Source organism: Ahaetulla prasina, chromosome 2 (genome assembly GCF_028640845.1).
Source record: "Ahaetulla prasina isolate Xishuangbanna chromosome 2, ASM2864084v1, whole genome shotgun sequence".
Lineage (NCBI taxonomy): Eukaryota > Metazoa > Chordata > Lepidosauria > Squamata > Colubridae > Ahaetulla > Ahaetulla prasina.
Window position 1 is genome coordinate 78217763 of NC_080540.1, and position 14391 is coordinate 78232153.

The 14391-nt window shown below is 41.4% G+C and overlaps 1 protein-coding gene and 1 long non-coding RNA gene across 2 annotated transcripts in view; one reads left to right on the forward strand and one right to left on the reverse strand.

Moving 5' to 3' along the window:
* LOC131189613 (uncharacterized) overlaps positions 1 to 5858 on the reverse strand; it is a 32653-nt gene extending 26795 nt beyond the window's left edge. The window contains exon 1 of the long non-coding RNA XR_009153083.1: positions 4235 to 5858. This is a non-coding gene — a long non-coding RNA (uncharacterized LOC131189613). The remainder of the gene's footprint in view (positions 1 to 4234) is intronic.
* GNAI2 (G protein subunit alpha i2) overlaps positions 3628 to 14391 on the forward strand; it is a 110651-nt gene continuing 99887 nt past the window's right edge. The window contains exon 1 of the mRNA XM_058165808.1: positions 3628 to 4020. Coding sequence (XP_058021791.1) covers positions 3903 to 4020 — 118 coding nt within the window. The 5' untranslated portion in view covers positions 3628 to 3902. The remainder of the gene's footprint in view (positions 4021 to 14391) is intronic.

Consider the following 14391-nt stretch of genomic DNA (forward strand, 5'->3'; position numbering starts at 1 on the left):
GATTTTGTGGCCTTTGACCACCTTGCCTGTGCTCCTTTCTTGTCTCTTGTTCAATAAATTGCTCACTTTAGCATTTTAGCTACAAATCTCCTTTGTCTAAACAGAACTTTAGAATCTACTGCATGTTCACACTGGATTCTGCACAGTCACACAGATTCTGAAAAGAGTAGGGAAAATATTAAGAGTTCAAAAACAGATATTGTTGAGTTTTAATGCAGTATTACTAGAGTTTCAGGAAAGAAAATCTGGTGCCCTGTTCTTACCTCATTACATCTAAATAGTAATTGAACATAACAATACTTGTCAGCATGCGTATGTGTTATGTATGCAAGCAAGCAACCAACCATGCATACCTGGAATGAAATCTTCTTAACATGTGACTCTTAGCAATTTCTATGGCCTTCACAACTGAATGTATATAATGGGTTGTAAGAATAAATTGGGAGATAGGAGGAAGAGCCTCAGCCTAGACAATGGTCTGATAAGAGAAATGTGAGTCAAAGAAGGGCTGAGGTTCTCAGGAGAGACCCTCTCTGGATGTAAGGATAGGAAGGGGGGGTACTGACTTTGTGCGATTTTGTCACTGTAATTTTACAATAAAAGTAGCATTATTACTGATGGTTTTGGTTTCTTGTCTGGCCTACTTTGAAGGGCTGAGAATGTATTTATGGCTTAATTTATTTATACAATTGATTTGGACACACATCTGATCAGTGTGACTCTATCTTGCTATTGTGGATACTTTTCTTAATCTCCAAAAATAGTTAAAGGTTAAACAAAAATCAGGTTGATTTATTATTAATACATCTACAGTAAAATTATAGATTAAGTATTAGTAGAAAAAGACAATTAATTATTGAAGTAAATATTAAGAAAAAGTACACACAGCAATGTCTAAAAAATGCAGTGTTTTGTTCCTTAGCCTCATTTTTTAAATATTCTAAGGGAAGCCTCCCTGAAACACATATAGAACCATTTTATTTTCATTGTTCACTATATTAAGAAAAGTAGACATGGCTAGGATATTGTTTGCTTAATCACACTTTGTTGCTTAAGAAATAATTGGTTTGGCTCAAACAGGATACTAAATTGTAAGTTGTGGTATATAATGCACAATATCTGGCTTTACACATTTGCTGTATGGGGAAGCCCTCATTCTCCCATATCCCACCTATCAGCCTTCATATTTTCTCAAGCTTTCAAGTGTGCCCACAAGTTTCCTGCTTCAGTGTCTTACGTATGTTTTGCTCAGTAGTCCAAAAGGGTATCTTTGCAGTTTTGAATATACAGGTAGTCCTTGAACTATAACCATTCATTTAGTGACCATTTGAAGTTATGGCACTGAAAAAAGTGACAACAAATCTTTGTACTTTCAGTCATTGCAGCATACCCACTGTCATGTGATCAAAATACGAGGCCTTGGCATCGGCATGTATTTATGACAAATTGCCTGGTCCCGGGGTCATGTGATTGCTATTTGTGACCTTCCTGGCTCCCAATCAGCAAACTCAATGAGGAAACATGGATTCACTTCACAACCACATGGTTTATTTTACTGCAGTGATGTGCTTAACAACCATGACAAAAAAGACCACACAACTGGGCAAGGCTCTTTTAATGGCTGCTTTGCTTAGCAACAGAAATGATAGTCCTAGTTGTGGTCCTACATCAAGGACTACCTGTATTGATAGAGTTTTACCACTCAATTCCTGTAGGGTAGGCCTTGAGATTTGCAAACAAAAGGGGTTCCTGGCTGAGAAGGAATAACTTTCATTGGGGAACAAAGAATTCCCTTTTTGGAACTCCAGTTCTCTTTGCAGGAAAATTTGCTAATGCACTTCTTTGCATTAGCTGTTTGTTCAGGATTTTTTTTTTCCTTGTGAAAAGTTCAGGAGAAAGAATGGAACATCTGAGGACTACTCCCAGGAGTAGCCTTCTTCTAATGCAGTTGCTAATGTGAAGTTAAGCCAAACAGGTCATTTTAAAAACTTATTTTCATTTATTTTTATTGATCAAATGTATATGGCCAGCTATCTTGTGGAAGGTTTGTGGGAAGGATAGCTTCAAAGATAAAGCAGCTGAATCATATTTTTATTAAGGCCATTGTTTAAAAGGGAAACTACAATCTTTCCTCAATTCTGGCAAGTTACATTTTGATTGGATTGTCATACTCAGAACTACAGGACCGATAAAACAGTATTTCTTTCGCTAAATTCCTTAATTCTGATCTGACAGATCATCATAACTTGCAATTTAGTGCATGTGAATGCACATCACACTGTTTTTCCAGATTTTTACATGGTTGAAGAGAAGGAATTACTGTATAAATATTGCAAAAGAGGAAGATGATTGCATATAATGTTTGACCAAACTTTATTCCATGGGTGAAATCCAGCAGGTTCTGACAGGTTCTGGAGAACAGGTAGCGGAAATTTTGAATAGTTCGGAGAACCGGCAAATACCATCTCTGGTATTTGAATTGGGTGGGGTGGGAATGGGGCTTTTGCAATATCCTTCCCCTTGAAGTGGGGAGGGAATGGGGCTTTTGCAGTATCCTTCCCCTGCCATGCCCACCAAGCCACACTACGCCCACCAAGCCACGCCCACAGAACTGGTAGTAAAAAAATTGGTTTTCACCACTGCTTTATTCACACATCCTTGTATCACATAAATCACCTTGTTCAGGAAAGCAAGTGATTTAGATCAGACACTATTTAGTAAACTCATGGTGGTTAAGAATTCTGGGAGTCCAAACTATCTCAAAGAAAATTAGTACACTTGATGCAGTAAATTCTTCGATAGAGAATGTCACTGATAGCAATTTTAACCCAAGAAATTTACTATACTTTATGATGGTTATTAATACTAATGGATGCCTGTCGGTTAGGAAATTCACCATGACACTTAATCACGACGGTGATCCTTACAACCCGGCTACCTCACCGTCAGGCTTGCCAACATATGATACGGCAGCACAACAAAGCATGGAAGCACCATCGCGGCCGTTATGATCATGCTCTCAGCATCCCGTCCTGAAACGAAGCAATATCCTCGCCGTCTACTCGTCTGTGGAAGGACTCGTCTCAATATTCCCCGTTGACATTGCTGACAGACGTTCGCAATCCAATGCAGAGAAACAAAGCAATGGACGTCTCTGGCCAGCCCTTCTACTTCTGACGGATAATCCCCCCCCCCAAAGAGATGAGGGACCTGCTTTCAGCGGCAGGCCCATCTCGTCTCTTGTGTTTCGGTCATGGCTTAAGCGGGGTCTGTCCCGCAGCCGAAACTTTAGCTGGCCGAATCCCCTCGCCGCGATCCGTCGGGTCTTTGACTTAGAATCTTACAGCGTTTGTCCGCCCCGTCCGAGACGTTCCGGCCGGTCCTCAGACGGCTCCGCAGCGCTGGTTCGCTTTGCTTTAGCTCGAGGCGCCGAGCCCTCCCCCGCCCCTCAGTTTCTCCCTCCACGTCGCTAGTCTCGCAGGGCGTCCCCCTTCCTTCGCCTCTCTCTCCATTCACCCCCCCCCCATCGTTGCGTATCTGGGGCCGCCTCTTCTTTCTCCACTTGCTGACGACAAGCCCGCCCAAACTGCCCTCCGTCTTCCTCCCCCTCCTTCTTTCCTCCCTTCCTCGGAGAGAGAAGCAGAGCCGGGGCTGAGCGGAACGGTCCCGCCTCCGGGTCCCCGCCCTTCCCACATCCGAGCCAGCGGCTGCTCAGACCAGCCGCGCCGGCACCGAAGGGGACGAGGGAAGAAGCCTTGCCGCCCGTGTGGGGGGCAGCGACGACCCCCGCCCCACCCCTTCGGTCAGCTCCGCTCGAGTGGTGGTGCCGAGGCAGCCCGGGCTCGCGTCCCTTTAGCTCGCCCCTCGGTTACTCGGCCGGCCGGCAGGAGCCAAGCGGCGCCATGGGCTGCACGGTGAGCGCCGAAGACAAAGCGGCCGCCGAGCGTTCCAAGATGATCGATAAGAACCTGCGGGAGGACGGCGAGAAGGCGGCGCGGGAGGTGAAGCTGCTTCTCCTCGGTGAGGTCTCCTTCCCCGAGAGCGCCATTCCCCCTCCCTCCCCCCCCACCCGCCCACCCAGCTTGGTCTTTGGGGCTCGCTTCCTTGGGAGGAAAGGCAGGTCGGGCTTGCTGCCCGACAAACGGACCAGGAGGACGAGCGCGCCCACGCCCTGCCCGCCTGGTTTCCGTGCCCGACGTCTGCTTTCCGCCACCTCCTTGACTGCGCCCCCTACCTTCCTCTGCATTTGAGGGACTTTCCGCTTCTCCGATCGGATCCATCTCGGGCTGCTGAATCGTTGCCTCGGGCTTTTCGGCCACCGCCATATCCCTATCCCGAGCTCGGGCGCAGCGGGTGAAGGAAGGATCCCCGCGCCGTCCCGTCCCCCTCCCCCGCAAGACTCTCTTAGTAAGGCAGCCGAGGCTGTTTAGTTTTCTGCGGCGTCCAAAGAGTTACAAGGCCCGAGTGGTGGTTGGTGGGGGGGGGGGGGAAGAAGGCAAACCCGCCCTATCCGAGCATCCCATTTTGTTTTCCCAAGCTAAACAACTCGGCTCCTCATGACCACAGTTCGGTTCCCCCCCCTTCCTTTCGTCGCGGGTTCTTTTGCTTCTCAGGAGAGCTGACATGGCCATGCTCCCAAATCAGTCTGTAAAATACATCCCCACGGAGACGTGTTTTTTTTTTCCCTTCCCCTGTTTAGCCTACTCGGTTTCTAAATTTGGCTTGGCACGTCCAGTCCTCAGCTGCTTTTCCTTTATAGTGGGTGATCCTTCTGAAAAGTTACCGAGGCCACAACCTAAAATATGCCTGGAGCCCCCCTCCCTCCCCTGCCCCGTATGTTTTTCATTCCTCCCACAGGCCTCACAGTTTTTGTTTCCGTTATCAGCGGATAACCGTTGATGGTGGCTCTGCGTTTGCTACTTTCTGCCACCTGTGGTAATCTTGGGGAAGAATAATTTCAGCTGCAAGTAAGCCACAATTGTTCCTGAAAGCAAATCCTTCTGGTCTCCAAAGGATTATTGCTGTATCATTCCCACCTATCCTATTAAACCCAGTGTCTCTCTGCAGAGGATGGGAGTTGTAGTTAAAGCACAGCTAGGAGATGGCGGATTGGAAAGAAGTTTTTCCAGCAAACAAACAAACAAAAAACAACTGAATATTTTGATCAAAGGCTCACACCCATTCTTGTGCCTATATATACGTGAGCATATATACATGGATAGCACCAGGTTGCTTATTAATAACATTAAACACATTTCTGTTTTCCCCAACACATCATATTAAGGAATATTTCTTTCTGAAAGCTGTAATTCTTGCTTGTGATTTTGTTTTCCTGTATCCAATTGCAAACATGTTCTGTGTTTGGTTAAAATAACTTAAACTTAGTTCTGACTTTTAGCTCTCAGTAGGGTTTGGTGCTGTTGCTTTTATAAAAGCTTGCTGTTTTATATTTCCTTCCTTTTTTTTGAAAAAAAAAAAAGAAACCTCATTGCACAAGCTAAAGGAAGTTTAGCCAAACATCTGTGCTTTCTTTGTACTTTTGAATAGTTCTTCATTTGAATAGTTGGGTGAACTTCATTTCCATGCATGAAAATAGTTGTCATTGAACAGGAGTATGTAGGTTAGAGACAGGGATTCAGGAAAAAGGACAGAAATGAATGAGTGGATTGATTTAGTATGTGACACAAGATTATTATTTTTCTGTTATGGTAACAGGGAAACTTATGAAAGAAAGACCTAGCTGTTTCTTGAGTAGGAAGGCATGATTGGCTCATCAGAAACTATGTGTAGTTGACATGCATAATGACAGATTTTTGTGATGTATTATCAAGTGGAATTCACATTGTTAATAATTAAACTACAAGATGTAGTGGTGACTCCCAGCTTTCAGAGGGACTAAATTAGACAAATATATCGCTGTTACTAGTCATGGCCCAGCTATCCAGAGCAGGATGTCTTTTAATGCCAGCTCTTGGAGGGAAGGTTGATTTCTCAAAGGCATCTCTTTCCTCCCATGCTTCTACATAATCAAACACTTTAAAAAAAGTCATGACAAGCATGAACTGTGTATCTCATTAAAGACTTGTTGATGGCAAATACATTGTAAAAAGTTTGTTTCAAAGTGAAATTATTGGAACCTAAGTATAAGGAGTTCTTGACTTATGACGGATAATTAAGTCCGGAATTATAATCATGTCATGGTTGTTAAGTGGATCACCATGTGACTGCACCTGCTTTACAACATTTTTGTGGTGGTTATTAAGCAAATGGTCTAAATGAATCCATGCTACTCAATGGGTATTTTTTGATGGAAACTGGCAAAAACCACCCAAAATTGCAGTTGCATGACGGCCATGCCTAAAGATGAGCCGGTTGCCAAGCCTCCAAAATGCGGATCATATTGCAGGGCTACGTGTAGTCATTGTAACTTTGAAATTGTATCATAAGTACCTTGGAGGGGGGGAGACCTGCTTTAAATTTGAACAATTGCTAAGTGACTGTTGTAAATCGGCTTACCTTTAGTAAGTGAAATAACATTCTGTTAGACAAATAATTTTCTGATTAGTGTGTTAATTCTGTGTTTATTTTAAAAATGTAGTTTGAGTGCTCAGCTTGCAAACATGAATACAAATAAATTTAGCTATTCACACTCTGAAAAAATAAATAATATAACAAAGAGACTGATCTTGAATGATGCAGTCTATAGCAAAACCCAAGAAGTAAGTCTATACCCAAATAATACCGGTAATACAGTTCTAAAATAGATATCTTGACTATAATTAGGTTCAATGCTTTATCATTATGTCTATAACTTTCATTAATAAAAGGTATGTATATTTTCAGAGATGATCATAATATACCCTCTTAAATTACAAATAGTTCAAATACTTTAAATTATATTTTTTACTTTTGAATCCTACCTATAGAACTTGCTTTCTTCAATTAGGCACGGCAAGAATCTCATAAAGATAATTATGTGTAACTATATTGAACTAATTTCTGGCTAGTTTTATTCTTAATTGGCATGAATCTATGAAAAAAAAGCTGATTTTGGCTATATTTTTATTATTTAAAAACAGATTTAAAATTAAACATGGATTACAATACAGTAGTTAATTCTAGCGGTGCTCTATATTAACATCCTCAAACTTTTAATGATGTATTATTTGAGCAGAATTCATAGAATCATAGGATTGAAGGGGAGGTTGGGAATCTTTTAGTTTAGTCCCCTGCCCAGTGCAGGAATCCTCCCACCATTCTTAATAAATGGCTAATATTAAAGGTTATTGAAAAACCTCATAAATTTAAAAGCATTTCAGTACAAAGTTTGACCTTTTAAAGAAGATGTGCAGTAATGTGAAAATTTCCACTTCTGTTTTGATAGTGTAAAGAAAGTGGAAATGTGTAAGCATTAAGCCATATATTTCAGAATTATCACAGCTTTTACTAAGAATTTTTTTTCAACCACACAATAAATCCCTCCCTGCCTAAAACACAGATGTGTGTTTTTATAGAAATTGTCTATGATATAGGCAGAAATATTTTTGTGAACTTTTTACTAGAATGTAGCATTTGTTTGTCTTTCAAAAATCTCTGACCTTAAACTTGTAGTTTTTCCCATGGGGCTGTTGCTTTAGGTCTTTTAATCTAAAGTGTCCTTTGGGAATGAATTAACAGCTTTTTAAATAATTGGTTTAGCAATTTTTGATGTACACAGATGCTTCTGTCATTGAAATGAGAATAATGAATTCTACTTAGTAGCCTCAACTTAAATAATGAAATGCAGACAATATAAAAAGGAAATGTTTTTGAATCCATTTGAGTTGAATTGATATTCATGGACTTTTTTCGGAGAATAAAAAAGGAAGAATGTTGCAAAATATAATTTATTTTAGAATATTTATATGTTGCCCCCCTCCTTAGGCTAACTGATCAGAAATATAGTTTAAAAGTGAAAGTTTAAACAAATCCTAAAACATTAAATTATATCCTATAAAATATATATTATTTAGACATTTTAAATATTAAAGGCAGTTTACATATGTAATTGAAATTCTATAATGACTCAAGATATAAGAACTTCTGAATTGTATGGGCTTGCTTGCAATGCAAAAACAGTCTCCATCATAGTGTTGATAACATCATTTCCCAGCATATTGTCAAAAAATGTAAATATTATTCAGGTGGACTTTAACAATGCAAATAGTTAAGAAAACCAATTATTGAATTATAGGTATAACTAAATACATATAAATGCACATATTCTGTTTCTTGCACGTTGTGCTTGCATGTAATATAAATACATGGTTTGTTTTTCAAAGCAAGAACAGCAATATCCCTGGGCTTGCATATCCTACTTTGGCTCCCTTTAACCTGGCATGAAATGAAATGAAATAATTCTGCTGCTGGTTTTGATTAACTGCATTTCAGCCTTACATCTTCACTTAACTGTAATTAATTTTATTTGTGGTTTGTTGAAGCCAGTCAGGTTTGCAAATTATATTTTGAAATTAGCTTGTTTGCCAACAGCAGTTAAGACTAGAACTGATCTTACAACAAGTTGAGGTTAATGTAAAAGGGGAAGTCGGATGCTTCCACGTTTTCTTTTTGAGTGTAGCTGATGGTGGGAACAGATAGGCTTGAGATTGGATTATTTTCATAAAATTAAACCATGGTTTATCATTATGTACAAATGGAACTGTATTCCCAAGTCATTTGAACCTGGAGTTTATTTAAACCAGAGAACTTGATAAAATACCTCGCCTTCCTCGGCCGCCTGGCGAGGCTCCTCGCCTCCACCCCTTGGACAGGGAATAACAAGGGAGGCGGAGGAGGCGGCGGCGAGCGGAAAGAGGCTGCTGGCGTGCCCGACCCCAGCAGTTCTACCTCGCCTTCCTCGGGCCGCCTGGCGAGGCTCCTCGCGCCTCCACCCCTTGGGCAGGAATAACGAAGGGAGGGCGGAGGAGGCGGCGGCGGGAAAGAGGCTGCTGGCCATGCCCGACCCCAGCAGTTCTACCTCGCCTTCCTCGGGCCGCCTGGCGAGGCTCGCGCCTCCACCCCTTGGGCAGGGAATAATGAAGGAGGGGCGGAGGAGGCGGCGGCGGGAAAGAGGCTGCTGGCCGTGCCCGACCCCAGCAGTTCTACCTCGCCTTCCTCGGGCCGCCTGGCGAGGCTCTCGCGCCTCCACCCCTTGGGCAGGAATAACGAAGGAGGGGCGGAGGCGGCGGGAAAGGCTGCTGGCGTGCCCGACCCCAGCAGTTCTACCTCGCCTTCCTCGGGCCGCCTGGCGAGGCTCCTCGCGCCTCCACCCCTTGGGCAGGAATAACGAAGGAGGGGCGGAGGCGGCGGCGGCGGCGGCGGGAAAGAGGCTGCTGGCCATGCCCGACCCCAGCAGTTCTACCCTCGCCTTCCTCGGGCCGCCTGGCGAGGCTCCTCGCGCCTCCACCCCTTGGGCAGGGAATAACAAAGGGAGGGGGTGGAGGAGGCGGCGGCGAGCGGGAGAGGCTGCTGGCCGTGCCCGACCCCAGCAGTTCTACCCTCGCCTTCCTCGGGCCGCCTGGCGAGGCTCCTCGCGCCTCCACCCCTTGGACAGGGAATAACAAAGGGAGGGGGCGGAGGAGGCGGCGGCGAGCGGGAAAGGCTGCTGGCCGTGCCCGACCCCAGCAGTTCTACCCTCGCCTTCCTCGGGCCGCCTGGCGAGGCTCCTCGCGCCTCCACCCCTTGGGCAGGGAATAACGAAGGGAGGGGGTGGAGGAGGCGGCGAGCGGGAGAGGCTGCTGGCCGTGCCCGACCCCAGCAGTTCTACCCTCGCCTTCCTCGGGCCGCCTGGCGAGGCTCCTCGCGCCTCCACCCCTTGGGCAGGGAATAACGAAGGGAGTTTCAAGTTCATACCAAATACAAAACAAAAGCCAAGATCAGGGGTGTCCAAACTTGGTCTCTTTAAGACTTGTGGACTTCAATTCCCAGAGTTCCTCAGCCAGCTTTGCTGGCTGAGGGACTCTGGGAGTTGAAGTCCACAAGTCTTAAAGAGACCAAGTTTGGACACCCCTGTTCTATGCCCATAGCCACATCCACTCAGTCACATGAGCAGTTAGCCATGCCCACCCAGTCACATGAGCAGTTAGCCACGCCCACCAGTCACATGACCACCAAGCCACACCCCAAAATAAGCCACGCCCACAGAACTGGTACGAAAAAAATTTAGACGACCCCCCCCCCGTTCAATGGTGTGGCCCGGGACTTTGCTTGTTTTTCTGTATTTGGCCCTCACCAAAAAAAGTTTGGACACCCCTGCATTAAGCCATATATTTCAGAATTATCACAGCTTTTACTAAGAATTTTTTTTCAACCACACTATAAATCCCTCCCTGCCTAAAACACAGATGTGTGTTTTTATAGAAATTGTCTATGATATAGGCAGAAATATTTTTGTGAACTTTTTACTAGAATGTAGCATTTGTTTGTCTTTCAAAAATCTCTGACCTTAAACTTGTAGTTTTTCCCATGGGGCTGTTGCTTTAGGTCTTTTAATCTAAAGTGTCCTTTGGGAATGAATTAACAGCTTTTTAAATAATTGGTTTAGCAATTTTTGATGTACACAGATGCTTCTGTCATTGAAATGAGAATAATGAATTCTACTTAGTAGCCTCAACTTAAATAATGAAATACAGACAATATAAAAAGGAAATGTTTTTGAATCCATTTGAGTTGAATTGATATTCATGGACTTTTTTTGGAGAATAAAAAAGGAAGAATGTTGCAAAATATAATTTATTTTAGAATATTTATATGTTGCCCCCCTCCTTAGGCTAACTGATCAGAAATATAGTTTAAAAGTGAAAGTTTAAACAAATCCTAAAACATTAAATTATATCCTATAAAATATATATTATTTGGACATTTTAAATATTAAAGGCAGTTTACATATGGAATTGAAATTCTACAATGACTCAAGATATAAGAGCTTCTGAATTGTATGGGCTTGCTTGCAATGCAAAAACAGTCTCCATCATAGTGTTGATAACATCATTTCCCAGTGTATTGTCAAAAAATGTAAATATTATTCAGGTGGACTTTAACAATGCAAATAGTTAAGAAAACCAATTATTGAATTATAGGTATAACTAAATACATATAAATGCACATATTCTGTTTCTTGCATGTTGTGCTTGCATGTAATATAAATACATGGTTTGTTTTTCAAAGCAAGAACAGCAATATCCCTGGGCTTGCATATCCTACTTTGGCTCCCTTTAACCTGGCATGAAATGAAATGAAATAATTCTGCTGCTGGTTTTGATTAACTGCATTTCAGCCTTACATCTTCACTTAACTGTAATTAATTTTATTTGTGGTTTGTTGAAGCCAGTCAGGTTTGCAAATTATATTTTGAAATTAGCTTGTTTGCCAACAGCAGTTAAGACTAGAACTGATCTTACAACAAGTTGAGGTTAATGTAAAAGGGGAAGTCGGATGCTTCCACGTTTTCTTTTTGAGTGTAGCTGATGGTGGGAACAGATAGGCTTGAGATTGGATTATTTTCATAAAATTAAACCATGGTTTATCATTATGTACAAATGGAACTGTGTTCCCAAGTCATTTGAACCTGGAGTTTATTTAAACCAGAGAACTTGATAAAATATATTTCTTTTTGAATAGATAATTTCCCTGGTTTCTGTAGAAAAGCTAGGGTCTTAGTATCGAATCAATCAATTTAAACATTTGATTGATTGACACTATTAGCAAATATTATAAAAATTGCAAGTGATAATTTTTTTCTTCCTGAAAAACACTTCATAGTCCATAATCTAAAACTGAAAAGTGCTTTCTCTTAGATACATGTTTTCTGATGCAAATTGAATTGAGTAAAAGATATATTTAATCCAGTAAAACTTTCAGTGTTAAGTACTTTTCCAATGGCTTTGCAAGGGTTAATGAAATGGGGAGTTCTGTTAACTGATTTAAAAAAAAAAGTTATCAAAATAATATTAGTAAGTACTTACATATCCCGAAATGTATTTATCTATATTTCAGGCATCTATATTATATTTAAACCCAGGTGAAAGTAACCATTAGTTTCTATTTCTGTGTTTGGTTGTCAATTTGTTAAACTATGAGCCATTAAGGGTTAGAACAATTGATCATTGAAATGATTTGCCTTCAGAAATTGTGGGTGCTCCAACCCTGGAGACTTTTAAGAAGAGACTGGACAACCATTTGTCTGAAATGGTACCGGGCTTCCTGCTTGAGCAGGAGGTTGAACCAGAAGATCTCCAAAGTCCCTTCCAACTCTGTTATTCTGAAAGTTTGTACAGAACTTTTCTTTTTCTCATCATAAATGGCCTCGTAGTAGCTGAGGCCTTTGCTAACCATATAGTAAACTTTTGTGTTAAGATCTTGTTCCTCTAACTTTGCAATTCCTTTGCAATTCAATGAGACAAAAGGCTTCAGCTCAAGTCAAAAATTTCTTCAGTTCTGTAATTTTTAGGCCCTAGTCTTCTTCCACAAATACTGCTCTTGTTCCATAAGGTCTTCTTTGGTCAGTTCTTTGAACCATACATCATTTTCACTGTTGTCTAACTGTGGTTTGGTTGATCACCAATATCAACCACAGGAAACCCCTACATGCTTGCATGAATTGGAGCACAATTTATTCCACATCCTTTCATATTTGATTGCTTCACTTCATCACAAGAATCAGCAATATTTTTTTGGCCTGTGCCGAAATGGACAGGCTGACACTAGAAATTAAAAACAAGGGTGAGACAGAGTACTTTAAAATATGGAACAAATTGTATCAATGGTTGGAAAGGAGGAAAAGGAGTCGGAGAAGAAAAGATTTAGGGTTTGTAAAATAGAAAGTGGATAATATTTAGATAAAGACATAAATGAGGATAAGGGATAGGTTTATAAGATCAAAATAGCAATGTATGATAAGTAATAATTATATTTGTTATGTTAAAAATATGTATGGAAATGACAAAACTGGGACAAAACATTGTGTCCAATGTTTTTAATGTTTATTTAATAAAATGTTTATATATAAAAAAGGATCAGCAGTATTTTTGATGGCATCTTACAAGTTATAATTCCTCCAGAATTCCCTTAAGCTGATCACATCATTTTGGGTACTTTGGGTCCCTTCCAACTCTTATTATTTTAGAGTCTATGTTCTAGAATATACAGTACATTTAGAAAGTATTCAGACCCTCTTCACTTTTGTCAATTTTGTTATGTTGCAGCCTGATTCTACAGTTGTTGAATTTGTTTTCTGGGGGCTTTCCAGGCCCAAAACGCGGTGCGGAGCACCAAAAAGGTTAACCATCACTGCCATAATATAAACATTTTATTTCATTGTGAGACTACTGCAATGAATATATATGCAATGTCAGTCAATTAATATACTTGTTGGCATTTTATGTGCAAGATGAATACTCAAAGGGAATATCAGTCAAAAGTCCTTGGCAATATTTCTGCATCAACATTTAATAAGGAAATCAAATGATAGTTAAAAAGTCAGCAGATTCAAATCATAATCATACACACATCCCTGAAGGAGAGTGTAAAAATTTGTTTAAAAGACATCATAGATCTCCAGTAACATTGAGACAAAGAATTGAATATACTCTTACACTACCTATGATCCAGATAGGGAGATTTTCAATATATGTATTATTTCTTGAAGAGATAAGGATGTGCCTGAAAAGGAAGCTTGCTGATTTGTTATTTTAGAAAGACCTAAATTATATAGAAATTGGTTTATTCCTCGATTATATTTGACCCACAGTTATTTTTCTGAGTATGTTCTTTTAACCTTTTTTCTTACTAAAATGATTACAATATATATTCATAATTATTTAATCAATTTGCAAAGTAAATTGCATCACAATTATTTGATTCATAACCAAAATAAATAGTTTTAGAAATCTGCCGCGTTGTCTTGAGGCAGTGGTGGACCCACCAGAAAGAGGGATTAAGCGTCTCTGGAGGGGGCAGGTCACTGAGACAGAGAGGCATCCACCCTGCCTGAACGTTGGCCAGGAAAGGGACTTAATCAGGTGTAGAAGAAAGAATGGCAGGCCATGCATGAGCCTGGGTTTCCCTGGAAGGATGGTCTGTACCCATGTCTCCCTTGAACAGCCTCAGAGAGGCTCATGGCAGGGAAATGGGGCAGCACAAGAATAGTTATCAGGACCTGGAGATAGGAGCCTTTTACTGCTTGGAAGCCCACACCAAATACATCTTAACTTATCAAGAATTTGGTAGTGGTAGCGGGCTTGCCCACCACTGCTTCTTGGATCAAGACTAGCATGCACCTCACCCCTTTTAGTTGGATTTATGAACAAAATAGACCTACGAGTAGCTGAGATTAACACCAGACCGACAATCAGT